At 45.9% G+C, this 17,225-nt stretch overlaps 1 protein-coding gene across 2 annotated transcripts in view; it reads right to left on the minus strand.

Moving 5' to 3' along the window:
- Window positions 1-5,258: 5,258 nt before the first annotated feature.
- The window catches only part of LOC138751653 (leukocyte elastase inhibitor-like), a 28,108-nt gene continuing 16,141 nt past the window's right edge, over window positions 5,259-17,225 (minus strand). For both annotated transcript variants that reach the window (XM_069914210.1, XM_069914211.1), the window contains exon 7: window positions 5,259-6,137. In XM_069914210.1, the coding sequence (XP_069770311.1) occupies window positions 5,673-6,137 (465 nt within the window). In that variant the 3' untranslated portion in view covers window positions 5,259-5,672. The remainder of the gene's footprint in view (window positions 6,138-17,225) is intronic.

Genomic DNA, 17,225 nt, shown 5'->3' on the forward strand with positions numbered 1-17,225 from the left:
GCATCACTCACGGTTTGGGATCCATTGCATTCATCCCTCCGGAGCTGCCCGTGGCCTGCAGTCTGAAGTTCAGTCATGGTCTTTATGTAGCAGCAGCAAACAAAGAGAGAGAGAGCAAAGACCACATGTGCGTGGCTTTTTCAAGGCAAGACCTGTCCATGTGACCTGTGAGGACCAATCATATATCTGCCTCACCAGTGGATGATCTAACCCTTGACTGGCAGGTGAGGTGACATCCAACTTGGCTCCAGCCAGAGTGGTCACATGACCCTCCACAATTCACACTGCACAAGCATGTCAGAAAGACTGTCAAAAATGAAATGAAGCTCCTCTGGTAGGAGGTGGGCAAAGAAATAACACGGTGAATTGAATCAATCTGGAACTGGAAAAATGGGCATGCATGACCGCATTCATTTGTTGCTCTAATCATTCAGAATGTTACTGTGGCATTCACAGCACCCAAATATCAAGAAGCAACATACAAGCATGCAAGCACATGCACATATACAGGCACACATGTACATACACACATGCATACTTGCATGCGCGTGCACACACATGTGCAAACATACATACACACACATATGCTCACACATACTGAACATGCACACACACGTGCACACATACATTCACGCATACACACATGCATATCAATACATTGATGCACAAATACACATGCAACATGACAGCCGTATCTCCACATTTACTCCTTACAACGTCTCTTTCTTCACCTTCAACAAACAACTGATTTGTATGTTGATAAAAAAAACCTTTGTTATAAACTCTCCTTTTTGCCTTCTTAGATCCCTACTGGATCCCAAAGCCATCTGGTAGGAAACTATCAGAAGGGAATCATTCTGTCTCCAAAGTATCACTAGTTCAAGAACGTTGCCTCTAGGAAATTCTCAGTTCATCATTTTTCTCCAGATGGGTATCTCGTAAGTGAAGAGGACAATCATATTTCTTTTTTTAAAAATGTTTTAAATTTCTTGCACTATGAATCATATCAATAACAACATTCACAAATGATCATCACTAATATATATACTCAGTGGCATTTCCTCTTTTTCCCTCTCCCTTTTTCCCCCTTTCATCCCTCTCCCCCTCCCCAGCCCCCTTCAAAAACCAATAAATAATGAAACACATAAAACAAAGAAATAACAAAAAGCAAAGAAGTCATATCGTGCACTTTCACATATTTGAATCTTACTGTGCTCACAATCATGTTGTTTTAAGGTCTGTGGTCGGCATTCTCTAACATATTTTATGTATGGTTCCCAAATTTGTTTGAATAATGTATATTTATCTTTCAGGTTGTATGTAATTTTTTCTAATGGAATACACTTGTTTATTTCTGGATACCACTGTTGTATTTTAAGGTTTGTTTCCATTTTCCAGGTTGTCGTAATACATTTTTTTGCTACTGCTAGTGCTTTCATAATAAATCTTATTTGGGCTCTGTCTAATTTTAGTCCTAATTTTTTGTCTCTTATATTATTTAACAGAAAAACTTTTGGATCTTTTGGTATATTATTTTTTGTGATGTTGTTTAATATTAGGTTTAGATCTTCCCAGAAAGTTTTTACTTTTGAATACGTCCAAATTGCATGTAATGTTGTTACAGTCTCTTGTTTACAGCGAAAGCATCTATTCGATGCTGTTGGGTCCCACTCTTTTAATTTCTGAGGAGTAATATATAATATATGTAGCCGGTTATATTGTATCATACGTAATCTAGTATTTATCATGTTCCTCATTGTTCCTCTACATAACTCCTCCCATGTTTCGTTCTTTATGTTTAAATCTTTTTCCCAACTTTGTTTCAGTTTATACTTTGTTTCATCCTCTTCCTTATATTGCAGTTTGATGTACATGTTGGTAATAATTATTTTAATTATCATTGTGTCTGTAATTAAATATTTATAGCTGCTACTTTCTGGTAATCTCAAGCTATTTCCCAGTTTATCTTATAAATAAGTTTTCAACTGGTAATATATAAACATTGTGCCTTGTGTTTTTCCATATTTATGTTTTAATTGCTCAAATGTTAATAAATTATTTCCAAAAAGCAATCTTCTATTTTCTTGATTCCTTTTCTATCCCATTCCTTGAAAAATAAATTATCTATTGTAAAGGGGATTAATGGGTTTTGTGTCAATAACATTTTTGGTATTTGATAATTATCTTTTTTTTCTCCAGGTGTATTCTTTATCATAATTTAAGTATGTGATGTAGTACTGGTGAATTGTTGTATTGCACCAATTTTTCATCCCATTTATAAAGTATATGTTCTGGGATATTTTCTCCCAATTTGTCTAATTCTAACTTAGTCCAGTCCGGTTTTTCTCCTCTCCGATAAAAATCTGATAATTGCCTTAACTGTGCTGCCCTGTAGTAATTTTTGAAATTTGGTAGCTGTAACCCTCCTTGTTTGTAACTCCATGTTAATTTTTCTAGCACTATTCTTGATTTCTTACCTTTCCATATTTTCTTCAGTTTTGGAAAAAATATCTGTCAAGGGATTGGAAACGTTTGGAATAAATATTGCATCCATGGAAACACATTCATCTTAATACAGTTTACTCTCCCTATTAAAGTTAACGGTATCTCTTTCCAATTCTCTAAATCTTCCTGTATTTTTTTAATTAATGGTTCATAGTTTAATTTGTATAAATGTTTTAAGTTATTATCTATTCTGAAACCAAGGTAACATATCGCCTGTGATTGCCATTTAAAAGGGATTTCTTTTTTAAATTCTGAATAATCAACTTTGATCATTCACATCACTTTGCTTTTATTGGTGTTATTTTTGTACCCTGATATCTCTCCATACTCTTCCAGTTTCGTATATAGTTTTTTTATTGACCTATCTGGTTCTGTTAAATATACTATGATGTCATCTTCAAATCGGCTGATTTTATATTCTTTCTCTTTTATTTTTATTCCTTTTATCATAGTTTCCTTCCTTATCCACTCCATCAATGTTCCAATAACCAAAGCGAACAGTGAAGGGGATAATGGGCATCCCTGTCTTGTTGACCTGCTTAATTTAAAGTGATCTGATATATAGCTGACGTGGACTTTTACCCCCTCCATAAATCTTCGGCCGCGAAGCCAAGCCAAAGAAGACTACCTTTGCTAACGATCCATTTTACAATGCTCTAATCCAGTTAATAATTTTTTCCAGGGTAGTTTAAATTTCTGTAACACTTTAAACAAATAGTTCCACTCTACCCTGTCGAAGGCTTTCTCTGCATCTAACATAACAGCTATCATGGCATTTTATTTATTTGTGCTTCATGAATTAAATTGATAAGATTACAATCATTATCGACTGCCCGTCTTTTTTTAGCAAATCCAGTTTGGTCTTGCCTTATTAGTTTCGGTACACAGTCATTCAGTTTGTTTGCTAGTAATTTTGCTATTAATTTACAAATTGTATTCAATAATGATATTGGTCTTTATGATGTTGGCAATAGCGGGTCTTTTCCCTCTTTCAGAATTACTGTGATTATTGCTGTTTTATATGATTCTGGTAAGTTTTGGGTCTCTTCCACTGATTCATTACTTTTAGGAGGGGAAGGATTAATAGATACCTAAACATTTTATAAAACTCTATAGGGATTTTTTGGTGTTTTATGGTTTGGTCGTTTCATTCATATATCCTGTATTTCTTCAATTTTTTTAAGGGTTCTTTCAATTTATTTTGTTCTTCTATTTGTAGATGTGGTTATGGTTTGGTCGTTTCATTCATATTTCCTGTATTTCTTCAATTTTTTAAAGGTTCTGTCAATTTAATTTGTTCTTCTATTTGTAGATGTGGTAGTTCAATATTAGATAAAAATTCATCAATTTTGTCATTTTTTTCCTATATTTTCAGTTTGGTATAATTGTTTATAGAATTTTTAAACATTTTCATTAATCTCCAATGGATTACATATTGAGGTTGTGAGTCAGGGCGCTCTGGGAGCTGATAATCCACTCTTTGCAGCTGTTCATGAGAAGAGCTCAAAACCGAAACATGTTTATGTGCTTTTATCTTTGCTGCATACATAAAAGACAGTGTTTGACCTGTTGAGTTTCTCCAGCAATTGTGATTTTACTTCAACTACAGTGTCTACAGATTTTTGTGCTTTTCTTGTTTATAAGTCCTGATCTGTGGTGACAGAAACTTATCGATAGACATCTATCCAAGCATTTTAAGGTGGATGGACTGGGAAAAGACTGGTGTCAGACTTACACTAAAGTAAATGACCAAGTGAATCCATGTGATTCACATTGTATCTATAAATGCAGTTTCCCAACATCTCCATCTGGTGTTATCTTCTCATGACTGTCTACCAAACTCAGGGATCTTTCCTTTATTGGGAAAGTTCACTTTAGTTCACACAGTAAATTGTGAAAACAGAATTAGCAGCCAAAATGACTGCTTAGGCTATGGTCCCATTTTATAGTTGAAAGAGAAAAAAGTCATAAACTACCAGTATTTGTAGTGTGGATTATGGAGAGTCATGGGACCCCCTCCACCTAGAACCTGATGGGAATGTGGATTACGAAAGGGCATGTGATCTCTCCAACTAGAACCTAATTGGAAGTCACCTCACCTGCCAATCAAGGTCAAGCCTTGCCCTCAGGACAGTGCACACCTTGTCATTGGCCCCTTTAATTGCTTCATCGACATCTGGGCCAATCTCTCCAGCTGATGGTACTATAAAGCCCACCACATGTGAGCCATCAGTCTTTTTTTCTTGGATGAACTCTAGCTCCATTCCAGATTGAGAACTATGGGCAATGCTGGAGAGTCATTGTTAAGGTAGGCACCAACAAAGGGTGGAGAGGTGTAGTATTGTGTGTCTGGAAATTATTGTCCCTAGATTAGTTTAGATCAGAGGCATGCCAGCTAGAGATATCAAAGGGTGGTGGGTATCATATATTGTAACTTGATGGTGTAGCTTTCTATCCGTGAGTGGTTGCAAGTGTGTCATTTAATCCGGCAAGTGTATGTGTGTCTTTTACCCCTTTTGTGACTTCTCTACACATGCAAACAGCCATGTTCAGATTCATTGCCCTTGGGACTCATCGAACCGGTTTCACACACACAACAATATTGAAGCTGTTCTTTTGCAGATTTTATTAATGAGATATTCTCCAAAGATCAGAACACTGCCAAAAGATTTCCTGAAATATTTCTTCAGAATAAAATTCAAAATATGACATTAATCACTATGAAAGCAAAATTCATTTTTAGAAATAAAAGTATTTTCTTCCCAAATTAAAATACTTATCAAACTTTATATATATATTTGATTTTTCTTTGTTTTATTCAAATGACTTGATTTGAGTTACTGAATAACTTGAATTGTTGAAGATAAAATTGGTTTTTGAATAATAAGAAAAGGAATTAAAAAGATAACATTTAACACCTCAAAATTTTCAAGTCAGTGAAAGAAAAACATACAGAAAATATTTTATCACCTTTAAGATCTGGTTGAAAATTACATTCCAGAAGACAGCAGTAAATACACAGCAGTAACCAAAAAAAAATGGGGTAAATGAGTCAACCTTTTGTAAATCCAATCAGCCCAATACCAGATAGTCTCCACACACCAAAAAGTAATTGAGACTCTCCCTACATAGGTAATCACGTAGGGAATGCAATATGTTTACTTGAATCAGAAATTGACCCTTCTTATCTCTCCAGCTATTCCTGTCATTTTGCCTGCACCTCCACTTTCTGGTGAGGAGTAACGACCAAAGAACAAAATGCTCTGTGTTTTGTTGTGTTTAATGAAAAACAGGAAAGGATGATCTGCCTTAAATATTGGTGCAATGGAAAAACCAACAACGGTTGCAATTATTCCTGTAGCCGCAGCTGCTTCTGTGCCCTCTTCATTAACATCCACAAAGGATTTATGAATAACCTTTGACACAGAGAGATCTTTTTTCTCAGACATGCGAGAGAAATTGGCCCTTGACCGAGCAAAAGCGTTGATCATACCCATTGCTGAAAGTATTTCTTCAAGATTGAACTGATCTTGCAGTTTAAATCTGGGCAGGTGAACGTCAACTTTCCTTTTCATCATTTTTTCCGAGTTAATCAATGGGAGCAGTGTATTGTTTGCAAGTTCTCGTTCAAGCTGTCAAAAAAAAGCATAGTCATGAACTTAAAGCAAGCTGTTAGTTTACTGTGTAGCTTAATAAGGAAATTTAATTGTTGTGACACAATGTGGTAGCAGCAAGCAGACACAAAACACAAAAGACTACTACAGGCTTTATTCTGCTAAAAGTCTGGACACACCATAGAAACATAGAAGATAGAGCAGGAGTAGGTCATTCGACCCTTCGAGCCTGCTCCGCCATTCAACGAGATCATGGCTGATCTTAAAGTTCAGTACCCTGTCCCCGCCTTCTCTCCATAACCTTTAATACCCTTATACTGAAGAAATAGATCTAATTCCCTCTTAAATATATTTAATGAACCTGCCTCTACTGCCCTCTGTGGCAATGAATTCCACAGGTTCACCATCCTCTGGGTAAAGAAATTCCTCCTCATCTCGGTCCTAAATGGTTTGCCTATTATCCTCAAACCATGGCCCCGGGTTCTGGACTTTCCCATCATTGAAAACATCCCATCTGCATCCATTCTGTCCAGTCCTGCCAGAATTTTATATGTCTCTATGAGATCCCCTCTCAATCTTCTAAACTCCAGGGAGTACAATCCCAATTTGCGCAATCTTTCCTCATAAGTCATTCCTGCCATTCCAGGTATCAGCCTGGTGAATCGCCTCTGCACTCCCTCCATTGCAAGAACATCCTTCCTTAGATAAGGTGACCAAAACTGCACACAATACTCCAGGTGTGGTCTCACCAAGGCCCTGTACAGCTGCAGTAAGGTATCCTTGTTCCTCTACTTAAACCCTCTTGATATGAAGGCTAACATACCATTTGCCTTTTTAACCGCCTGCTGTACCTGCATGCTCGCCTTCAGAGACTGGTGTACAAGTACCCCTAGGTCTCTCTGCACTTTCCCCATCTCTTAATCTATTGCCATTCAAATAGTAATCTGCCCTCTGGTTTGTATTACCAAAGTGGATAACCTCACATTTATCCACATTGTAGTGCATTTGCCATGTATCTGCCCAGTCCCTCAATTTATCCAAATCACACTGGAGCTTCCTGACCCCCTCTTCCATGCACACAACCCCTCCCAGGTTCAGCTGTGGTGGCTCCCAAGTGACTGGCTCAGGAGGGGCTGGCTCAGGCTTATAATCGGGTTGGTGGATTGACAGACGGCCAAGTGGAGTCAGCCCCCAGGTGGTCCTTCTGCAGGTACGGAGATCATCCCCTTGTGGTTGTATCACCACATTCACCCCCTTCTTAAAATAGTCTTGGTGGGGGGGGGGGGGTTAGATGGTCCAGTGGCTATCAGAGTCTCTGTGACCATCGCAGGGTTGGTTCCTGGTCAAAGGTCGGTGAGGGTGTGGTGGGTGCCGGAGGGCTAGTCAGGTCTGGTGTGGTTGGGTCCAGTGCTGGGGCGGGCAGTGTAGCATATGTCCGTGGTGGTGTGGCTGGGTCAGCATGGATCAGCAGGAGAAGGAGGCGCTGGAGGGTTGGGGAGAGTGGTTTGGCCCCTTGGTCCTGGGAGGGCCAAAGATGCTTGTGATGGGGAAATTGCGTCGGATCAACGGATCAAATTAAAGCCTGTATTTAACGTTCACTCTGCTTCATGAGGTTGATGTCGGTCACAATTTAATAGAGTGATTTATATCCAGGATGGAAGCTACTCCTGTCCTTGCCCATGCTCCTGACTCCACCAAAACCAGATCTAAGGATCCAAAAATGGAGGTGTCCCCCACGCACATGCAGCCAAGTATGGACCAGGCGGGGTGCTGCAGGACAAAAGCCATGGCGCAGAGAGGGACTCACCCAGTGACCGAGGACTGCAAGAGAGTCAGAAGCATCTGGGAACAGGTAAAGAATGGCCCAGAGCCCTGTCTGTTAAGTAACTCTCTGGGACTGGGTCCAGCCACGCAGCCCACTGGGCTCCTGCTCGATAGTCAAGGATTGCGATAAGCGTGGGCAGAAGGCATACGGCAAGTATTCCTCCCGATCTCGATCTACTGCCAGGACCACAAGGACAGTCCGCTCCCCCAGAGGCAACCTCAGCTAACCCTGACTCCTTAGAAGGTGCACATGCTTCCCCAGGATCGAGTAGCCGCATGGGGAAGGGATCAGGCTCGGTATGTGCCCCCACTGCCACAGAATCGGAGACTCTAGTTCAGCCAGGTGCTGAGGCCAGACAGGCTGGAACTGGAACTGGACCCCCGGGGCAAGCACTCACTTCAACTGGTGGCAGAGGTGTTTCCTCAACTACATGGGGGTTGATGGGGCATTGGAGGAAGAAATACTTATGCTACAGCTTGGGGATTCGCCCATACTCCCTTATATGGGATGCTAAGTCCTATCAAGAGGCTATGAGCACTTTGTAGAGACACTATAATAAAGGGCACAGCGAGCTCCACTCCAGGCACAGGCTCATGACTACCTCACAGCCAGGACAACATATAGCAGCAGTATCCCCCTGGAGCGATCCAAGTGCTCCTTTTGCGGACAACACAAGCACCCCAGAGCTCTCTGCCCAGCAAGAGAATCGAGCTGTTCAAACTGCAGAAAGAAAGGGCATTAGGCAAAAGTCTGCTCCTGCCCAAGCCTCTTCTTATGTAAATGAGAGGCAGGAAAGCTCTGCTTCTTTCTCCTCAGGTAGACAGAAACAGAGTGCCACGTGCAGCCGGCCATGTTAGACAAAGGATGCCAGACAGAAGACACCACCATTGGGGAAGGAATATGACCCAGAGTTCTACTATGATCAGGACATTGAATACCAGAATGGAGGACATGCCATGCTGGGCTCCCTACGTCTGAACCAGACGAGTCCACACGATTTATCAAATGAGACTGTTATTATTAAAATTAATGGGTCGAAAGTAAATTGCCTGATGGACAGCAGGTGTACTGAAAGTTTCCATAGACCGGGAGCTAGTAGAGCGCCTTGACCTGAACACATATTCTAGTGACCAGCAGATTTTGTTTGTGTCCAACAGCCACACAGCTAAAATGTCACACTTCTGCAAGGTCATGTTGGAAATACAAGGTACAGAGTATGAGGAATTTAAATTGTTAGTTCTTCCCCCGTCTCTGTGCTCCGGTTTGCTTGGGCTGGACTTTCAATGTCAATTGGAGAGCATCACAATGGTACACAATGGGCCCCTTCCCCCCCCCCCCCCCCCCACCACTGCTCCTTAAGAACAAACAGCCAGCCCTGAATGTAGAGCCTCCCCTGCTATTCACTCATCTCACCCTGGACTGCACGCCAATAGCCACCAAGAGCAGGAGGTACAGGCCGCAGGATAGAGAGTTCATTAGAGCGGAGGTTTGCAGACTCCTACAAGAGGGCATTATAGAGAAGAGCTCCATCCCCTGGAGAGCCCAAGTAGTTGTAGTAAGGTCGGGGAAGAAGCAGCAGATGGTGGTCAACTACAGTCAGACCATCAATATGTTTACACAGCTGGACGCCTACCCACTACCACGCATAGAGGACTTGGTGAACAGCATTGCGCAGTAATAAGGTGTTCTCCACTATAGACCTCAAGGAAGCGAATCACCAGTTGCCCATTAGAGAGCGCAACTGCATGTACATGGCGTTTGAGGAAGATGGCAGACTGTACCAGTTTCTCCATCTCCCCTTCAGCATCACTAATGGGATGTCACTGTTCCAGATGGAGATGGACTGCATCGTTGATAAGTATCAACTCCAGGAAGTGTTCCCTTACGTTGATAAAGTTACGATTTGTGGCCACTCTCAAGTCGACCATGATACAAACCTCAAGCGCTTCTTCCAGGCAGATAAGGAACGTAACCTAACATACAATAAGGACAAATGCATCTTTCGCGCTAATAAACTGGCCATCCTGGGATACATAGTACAAAACGGGGAAATCAGCCCAGACCCTGCCCGCATGCACCCACTCATATAACTCCCAGTCCCTCATACACAGAAAACGTTAAAGAGATGTTTGGAACTCTTCGCATACTAAGTGGGTTCCTAACTATGCCGACAGGGCCCGCCTGCTCATAAAAGCCTCTGTGTTTCCCCTCGGCCCAACGTCTGTCAAAGCCTTTACAGAGATTAGGGACCTGATTGCAAAAGCAACCTTGCGGGCCATAGATGATACAATCCCCTTCCAAGTGGAGATGGATGCCTCAGATGTAGCACTAGTGGCCACACTGAATCAGGAGGGGCAACCCATAGCCTTTTTCTCGCGGACCCTACAGGGGTCAGTGGTGAGACACTCGGCAGTGGAGAAGGAGGAACAGGCCATTGTAGAAGTGGTGAGGGATTAGAGACATTACCTGGCTTGTAAGCGCTTCACTCTGGTCATGAATCACCGATCCGTGGCATTCATGTTCGACAACCAGAACAGGGGGAAAATTTTTAAAAATGACAAAATTTTGTGCTGGAGGATAGAACTGTCCACGTACAATTACGATATTCTATACCAGCCCAGGAAGCTCAATGAGTCCCCAGATACGTTGTCCATGGGAATCTGCGCAGGCCTCAATCACACATACTAGCTGCAGAGCTTGCATAATGAACTGAGCCACCCGGGGGTCGCTACATTGTTCCATTTTATAAAGACCCATAATCACCCATTCTCAGTGGAGGAGGTAAAGATAGTAAACAAGGGCTGTCCCACCTGCACGGAATGCAAACCGCAGTTCTACCGGCCAGACAGGGCTACATTGATAAAAGCCACCAAATCCTTTGAATGCCTTAGTCTCAACTTTAAAGGCTCGCTTCCTTCCTATGACAGGAACATTTACTTCCTTAATTACATAGATGAATACTCCCACTTCCCTTTCGCATTTCCATGCCCCAATGTGTTGACAGCCTCAGTAATAAAGTGTCTGCAATCTATTTTCAGCATGTCCAGCTATATACACACCGACAGGGGTGCTGTATTCATAAGTGCAGAAATTCAGCTCTACAAGCTACAACCCCAGGGGAAATGGGCAAGTGGAAAGGGAAAATGCCACTATTTGGAAAACAGTACCGTTGACCTTAAAGGCAAAAGACCTACCCATGGCCAGATGGCAGGACATGTTACCGGAGGCTTTACATTTGATACACTCACTCTTGTGTACTGTCACAAACACAACTCCACATGACTGCTTGTTTTCATTTTCATTTTCAAGGAAAGCCGCGACGGGCACAGTGCTGCCTAGATGGCTGATGGCTCATCTGGAAGTACTGCAGGCCCCACAAAATGGACCCGCTGGTGGAGCCAGTAGAGCTGAGGGTACGCGAACCCCCACTACGCAGTTGTTGCATTCAGGGACGGACGGGAAGATTCAGTAACCCTTAGGGAGATTGCGCCGGCTGGTATTGTGTATGATGAGGAAGGATCACAGACCCCAACAGACCAGAAAGATGGACAGCAGACATCAGGACAACCGACCATCATATCACCCCAGAACCAATGACCAATACACTCCCAACAGCCGGTACCCATCCGGAAAGCCCTACATCCCCTCAGCATACCCCCTACTCTGCAGCTGCCGAGCATCCATGCACCCTCAACCACCCAATGACAGGACCCCCTGCCACCAAATCCCTCACCTCCCCTGCCCCTGTACCCGGAAGGTCCAAGAGACAAAGGAAAGCCCACCAGATCCTGGACTTGTGAACTTGTGGGGGGCAGGGAATGGGGCTGTGTGGCCAAATTCCTTTAAGTGGGGGTGAATGTGATGATATGCCATTACACCACTAGGTCACTGGGGGCTACTGTGATAGTACAGATCTATCACCAATGTACATAGTGTATATAGTTACTGTATCTAGACTGTGCTTACAGCGATTGGCTGAGAGCTAAGCCACACCTATTGTCTGGGCCTTAAAGGGTTGTGTCCCTAGCCAGGTCGGATCATTCCGGACTGGTCGGCCACCTGTGAAGAGCTCCGGTCTTTTGCTAATAAAAGCCTTGGTTTGGATCAACAAGTCTTTGGTTCTTTCGACGAGCTCTACAATTTTATTAGCAAAAAGAATTTTTTTGAAAGGGATGGAGCGTTTAACTCGGCCAGAAAAACTTGATATCGACCCACAGTCAGCTACAGCCTTCAAAGCCTTTAACTTCTGGCTGCTGAACTTTGAAAACTTCCTGAGACTCATTGAGGTGGAGGAGGATAACCAGCGTCTAACAGCATTGCTGTCTATGGTGTCCTTGAGAGTCTACGAGAACATCCAGGATGAGACCACTTACACCGCAGCCATAAAGGTACTGAAAGGACTGTATGATCAACCGGTGAACAGAGTTCACGCCCGGCTTGTGCTTGCGTCGAGGAAGCAACAGCCCGGTGAGTCCAGCAGGGCATATTTACAAGTATTAAAGGCATTGGGCAAGGACTGTAACTGTGCGGACAAAACTGCTGCCGAGATCACAAATGACCTCGTCCGGGATGCCTATGTGGCTGGGCTCAGATCAAATGAAGTGAGGCTGCGCTTGCTCAAGCAAGGGGTAGAAAAACTAGAGGACGTGGCCCGGATTGCAATCACAATGGAGGATGCAGCCTTAAAGTCCACCGAGCTCTCTAGGGACTGGACCCCTCGTTCTGATGTGAGTAGAGTGCCCTTCTACCCTACCACCCCACGAGAAACTGACGGCCTGTCGGCTGCTGCTACACTGCCCCGTGCGAACCCGAAATGTTATTTCTGCGGGAGGGACAAGCACAGCAGGTCCCAGTGCCCAGCAAGAAAAGCCAGGTGCCAGAAGTGCCTTAAAAACGGCCACTTTGCTGCAGTCTGTAGGTCTAAAATGGCCGCCAGCAAACACAGTGCCTCGTGTGAAGCCCAATCGCCGCTATCCCATTCAAATTCTTCTTCCCCAGAGCTCTCGTCCAATGAGAGCGAGGGCTCCCCTGCACGGCAACGCCTGACGTCACGGAGACGCCGAACCCAGAAGGGGCAACCCACCCTCGCAACCATGGTGATGGCCCGCCTCTCGCCCCCGTGCGGAACACTCCACGCTACCGCCGCTGCTGCTGCCGCCACAGACACCCCCGGGGCCGACGCTGCTGCCGCCGCCACAGCCACCCTCAGGGCCGACGCTACCGCCGCTGCTACCGCCGCCACAGCCACCCCCGCGGCCAACCAGGTGCTCACCTTAGCATCCATCGCCGACGACCGCCAGGGCTCGACCGCCGCAACCACCGACCTACCCACCGCCAATCGCGAGCAACTACAAACCCCACTACTTACCATTCACCCGCCAACGCCGCCACAACAGCACTTCCGGGAGGTGCTCCAACCTGCTCCTCGAGCGTTGACTACGTCATCCCGTTGCGTGATGTCATCCCGTTGCGTGACGTCATCGCGCAAAACTCCCCTGTCAACTGCTTCAATAACATTAAACCAGCAATGCTCTCATCCCCTCACCAGAGCAATGGAACTGATTAAAGTGCATGGACACTACACCAATTGCTTATTTGACTCTGGGTCAACTGACAGTTTTATCCAGCCAGATCTGGCTCTCTGTTGGGGACTTGACATTATCCCCACTACCCAGAGGATTTCATTAGCAACGAGGTCGCACTCGACTGGGATAAAGGGGTATTGCATCGCCACGCTGGAAGTACAGGGCGTGACGGTCACCCACTTCAAATTATTCGTCCTTCCCCAATTGTGCGCCCCAGTGTTGCTGGGATTAGACTTCCAGTGTCAGTTCCAAACGGTGTCCCTACACTTTGGTGGACCCCACGCCCCCCTCTCGGTCTGCCATCGCCCCACTCCCGAAGCACCCGAGCAACCCGCCCCCGTGCCCCGGGGCCAATCCTGCGGCCTTTCCACACTCCGGATTGCCCCGCCAGCACTCTTCGCAAACCTCACCCCTGGCTGGAAGCCTGTGGCCACCAAAAGTCGGCAATATAGTTACGAAAACAGGCAATTCATTAGGAGTGAGGTGCGTAGATTGCTGGATGAGGGTATCATCGAACCCAGTTCAAGCCCCTGGAGAGCCCAGGTGGTGGTTGTCAAGAATGGGGAAAAACTACGGATGGTGGTCGACTATAGCCAGACCATTAACCGTTTCACGCTCCTGGATGCGTACCCCCTGCCACGCATCACGGATGTGGTGAACCAGATCGCCCAATACCGCATTTTCTCCACTATTGACCTACGTTCGGCCTACCACCAGCTCCCGATCCGCTGCGAGGACCGACCATTCACGGCCTTTGAAGCAAATGGGCGGCTACATCAATTTCTCAGGGTACCATTCGGGGTCACGAATGGTGTCGCAGTCTTCCAGCGGGAAATGGACAGGATGGTGGACCAGAACGGGCTAACCGCTACCTTTCCGTATCTGGACAATATCACCATCTGCGGCCACAACGTGCAGGACCATGACGCCAACCTAGACAAATTTCTTCAAACTGCCCGTCGGCTAAACCTGACTTACAATTTGGACAAGTGTGTCTTCCGGACCACACGACTCGCTATTCTAGGTTGTGTGGTGGAGAACGGGATAGTCATGCCAGATCCTGACCGCATGCGTCCCCTAATGGACTTACCCCCGACCCCCCCCCCCCCCCCCACATACCCAGAAAGCTCTCAAACGTTGCCTGGGCCTTTTCTTATATTACTCCCAATGGGTTCCACACTACGCCGACAAGGCGCGTCCTCTTATCAAGACCACCTCTTTTCCCCTCTCGACCGAAGCCACAGCGGCTTTCGATCGAATCAAATCCGACATCGCTGCTGCGACGCTGCACGCGGTCGATGAGTCTGTCCTGTTTCAAGTCGAGAGCGATGCATCCGACTTCGCCCTGGCAGCCACCTTGAACCAGGCCGGTCGGCCTGTAGCCTTCTTCTCCAGAACCCTCCAGGGTCCGGAGAGTAGACACTCCTCGATCGAGAAGGAGGCCCAGGCCATAGTTGAAGCGGTGCGTCGTTGGAGACATTACCTCGCTGGGAGGCGCTTTACACTGTTGACTGATCAACGCGCGGTCTCCTTCATGTTCAGCAACACCCAGCGTGGTAAGATAAAAAATGACAAAATCGCCAGATGGAGAATCGAACTCTCCACCTTTAACTATGACATCCTGTACCGGCCTGGTAAGCTCAACGACCCGCCTGACGCGCTCTCCAGGGGGACGTGCGCCAGCATACAGATGGACAGACTACGGAAACTCCATGAGGCGCTCTGTCATCCAGGGGTCACTAGGTTTGCTCACTTTGTCAAGGCGCGCAACTTACCCTACACAGTCGAGGAGATCCGCTCCATGACCCGAGCCTGTTCGGTGTGCGCTGAATGCAAGCCCCACTTCTTCCGTCCGGATAACTCACACGTTATCAAAGCCACCCGCCCCTTCGAGCGTCTTAGCGTAGACTTTAAGGGGCCCCTACCGTCGACCAACCGTAATACCTACATCCTTACAGCCATCGACGAGTACTCCCGCTTCCCATTCGCTGTGGCCTGCCCAGACACCACTGCCACCTCAGTGATACAGGCTCTTCACAGTATTTTCACCATCTTCGGGTACCCCAATTCTATCCACAGTGATAGGGGGTCCTCATTAATGAGTGCAGAGCTGCAACAGTACCTTCTGGAGTGTGGTATTGCTTCAAGCAGGACCACGAGCTATAACCCACGCGGTAATGGCCAGGTCGAGAGGGAGAATGCCACCATATGGAGAGTGGTTACACTGGCTCTCCGGTCTAAAGGTCTCCCCACCTCTCACTGGCAGGAGGTTCTCACTAGTGCCTTACACTCCATCCGCTCCCTCCTATGTACTGCAACAAATGCCACCCCCCACGAAAGGATGTTCCTTTTCCCGAGGTAATCCGAATCGGGAACCACTGTACCGGCATGGCTCACCGTCCCTGGCCCCGTCCTTTTGCGACGCCACGTCCGGCACTCCTTGGTCGACCGAGTGACTCTACTCTACACGAACCCACATTACGCCTACGGGGAGTTCCCAGACGGGCGGGAGGACACTGTTTCGGTGCGGGACCTAGCTCAGGACGCGGTAGACCCAGCAAACCCCCCAACTCCTTATTCTCCAGGCCCCGTGCCTCAACAGAAGGACCAACAGTACCCCAATGACCCGGGCCACCCTGCCGACAACACGACTGGGGAATTGAGCGACGGAGCAGTCGCACCCGACGAGCCCGCTGGCGACACCACTCCAGCGACCCCAATCCCGGCACCACGGCGGTCACGCCGGATGGTCAGACCCCCTGACCGCTACAGTCCTTGACCTACCCCTTCCTTTCATTCTCTCCCTCGTTTTTGTTTTTTTTTCCCCAGGGTCAATTCTCCAAGAAGGGGTGAATGTGATAGTACAGATCTATCACCAATGTACATAGTGTATATAGTTACTGTATCTAGACTGTGCTTACAGCGATTGGCTGAGAGCTAAGCCACACCTATTGTCTGGGCCTTAAAGGGTTGTGTCCCTAGCCAGGTCGGATCATTCCGGACTGGTCGGCCACCTGTGAAGAGCTCCGGTCTTTTGCTAATAAAAGCCTTGGTTTGGATCAACAAGTCTTTGGTTCTTTCGACGAGCTCTACAGCTACCACCTGACAATTGGAGCTCATGCTCCTCCTTTTGACCAGGGCTTGCACAGAGGCAAGACTTAGCTGTATATATCACTCTATTAAAGCTTGCACTTAACCTTCACTCTGCTTCGTGTGGTTGATGTCGGTCTCAGTTAACTAGAAGCATTAATGGATATGGGTGATTGGAGTTCGGTTAGAATCTTAGTGAATGTTAGAAACATAAAACAGTACAACACAGAAACAGACCCTTTGGCCCACCTTTTTTTTCAATCACAATTCCACCCTGAGCTAAACCATTCTCACATCTCGTTCCAAATTCCAGCTTTTTCCCTATATCCCTTGATATAAACTACTAACCTTCAGCTCCCCCAGTGATCCAGCCTCCACAGCTGTATGTGGCAATGAATTCCATAAATCCACCACCCTCTGGCTAAAGAAATTTCTCCTCATCTCTGTTTTAAATGGGTACCTTCTAATTCTAAGACTCTGCTCTCTTGTCCTGGATTCACCCACCAAAGAAAACATTTTATTCACATCTACTCTGTCCAATCCTTTCAGCATTTGAAATGTTTCTATGAGATCCCCTCTCGTTCTTCTATACTCCAATGAGTACAG

This window comes from Narcine bancroftii, chromosome 1 (genome assembly GCF_036971445.1).
Source record: "Narcine bancroftii isolate sNarBan1 chromosome 1, sNarBan1.hap1, whole genome shotgun sequence".
Taxonomy (NCBI): domain Eukaryota; kingdom Metazoa; phylum Chordata; class Chondrichthyes; order Torpediniformes; family Narcinidae; genus Narcine; species Narcine bancroftii.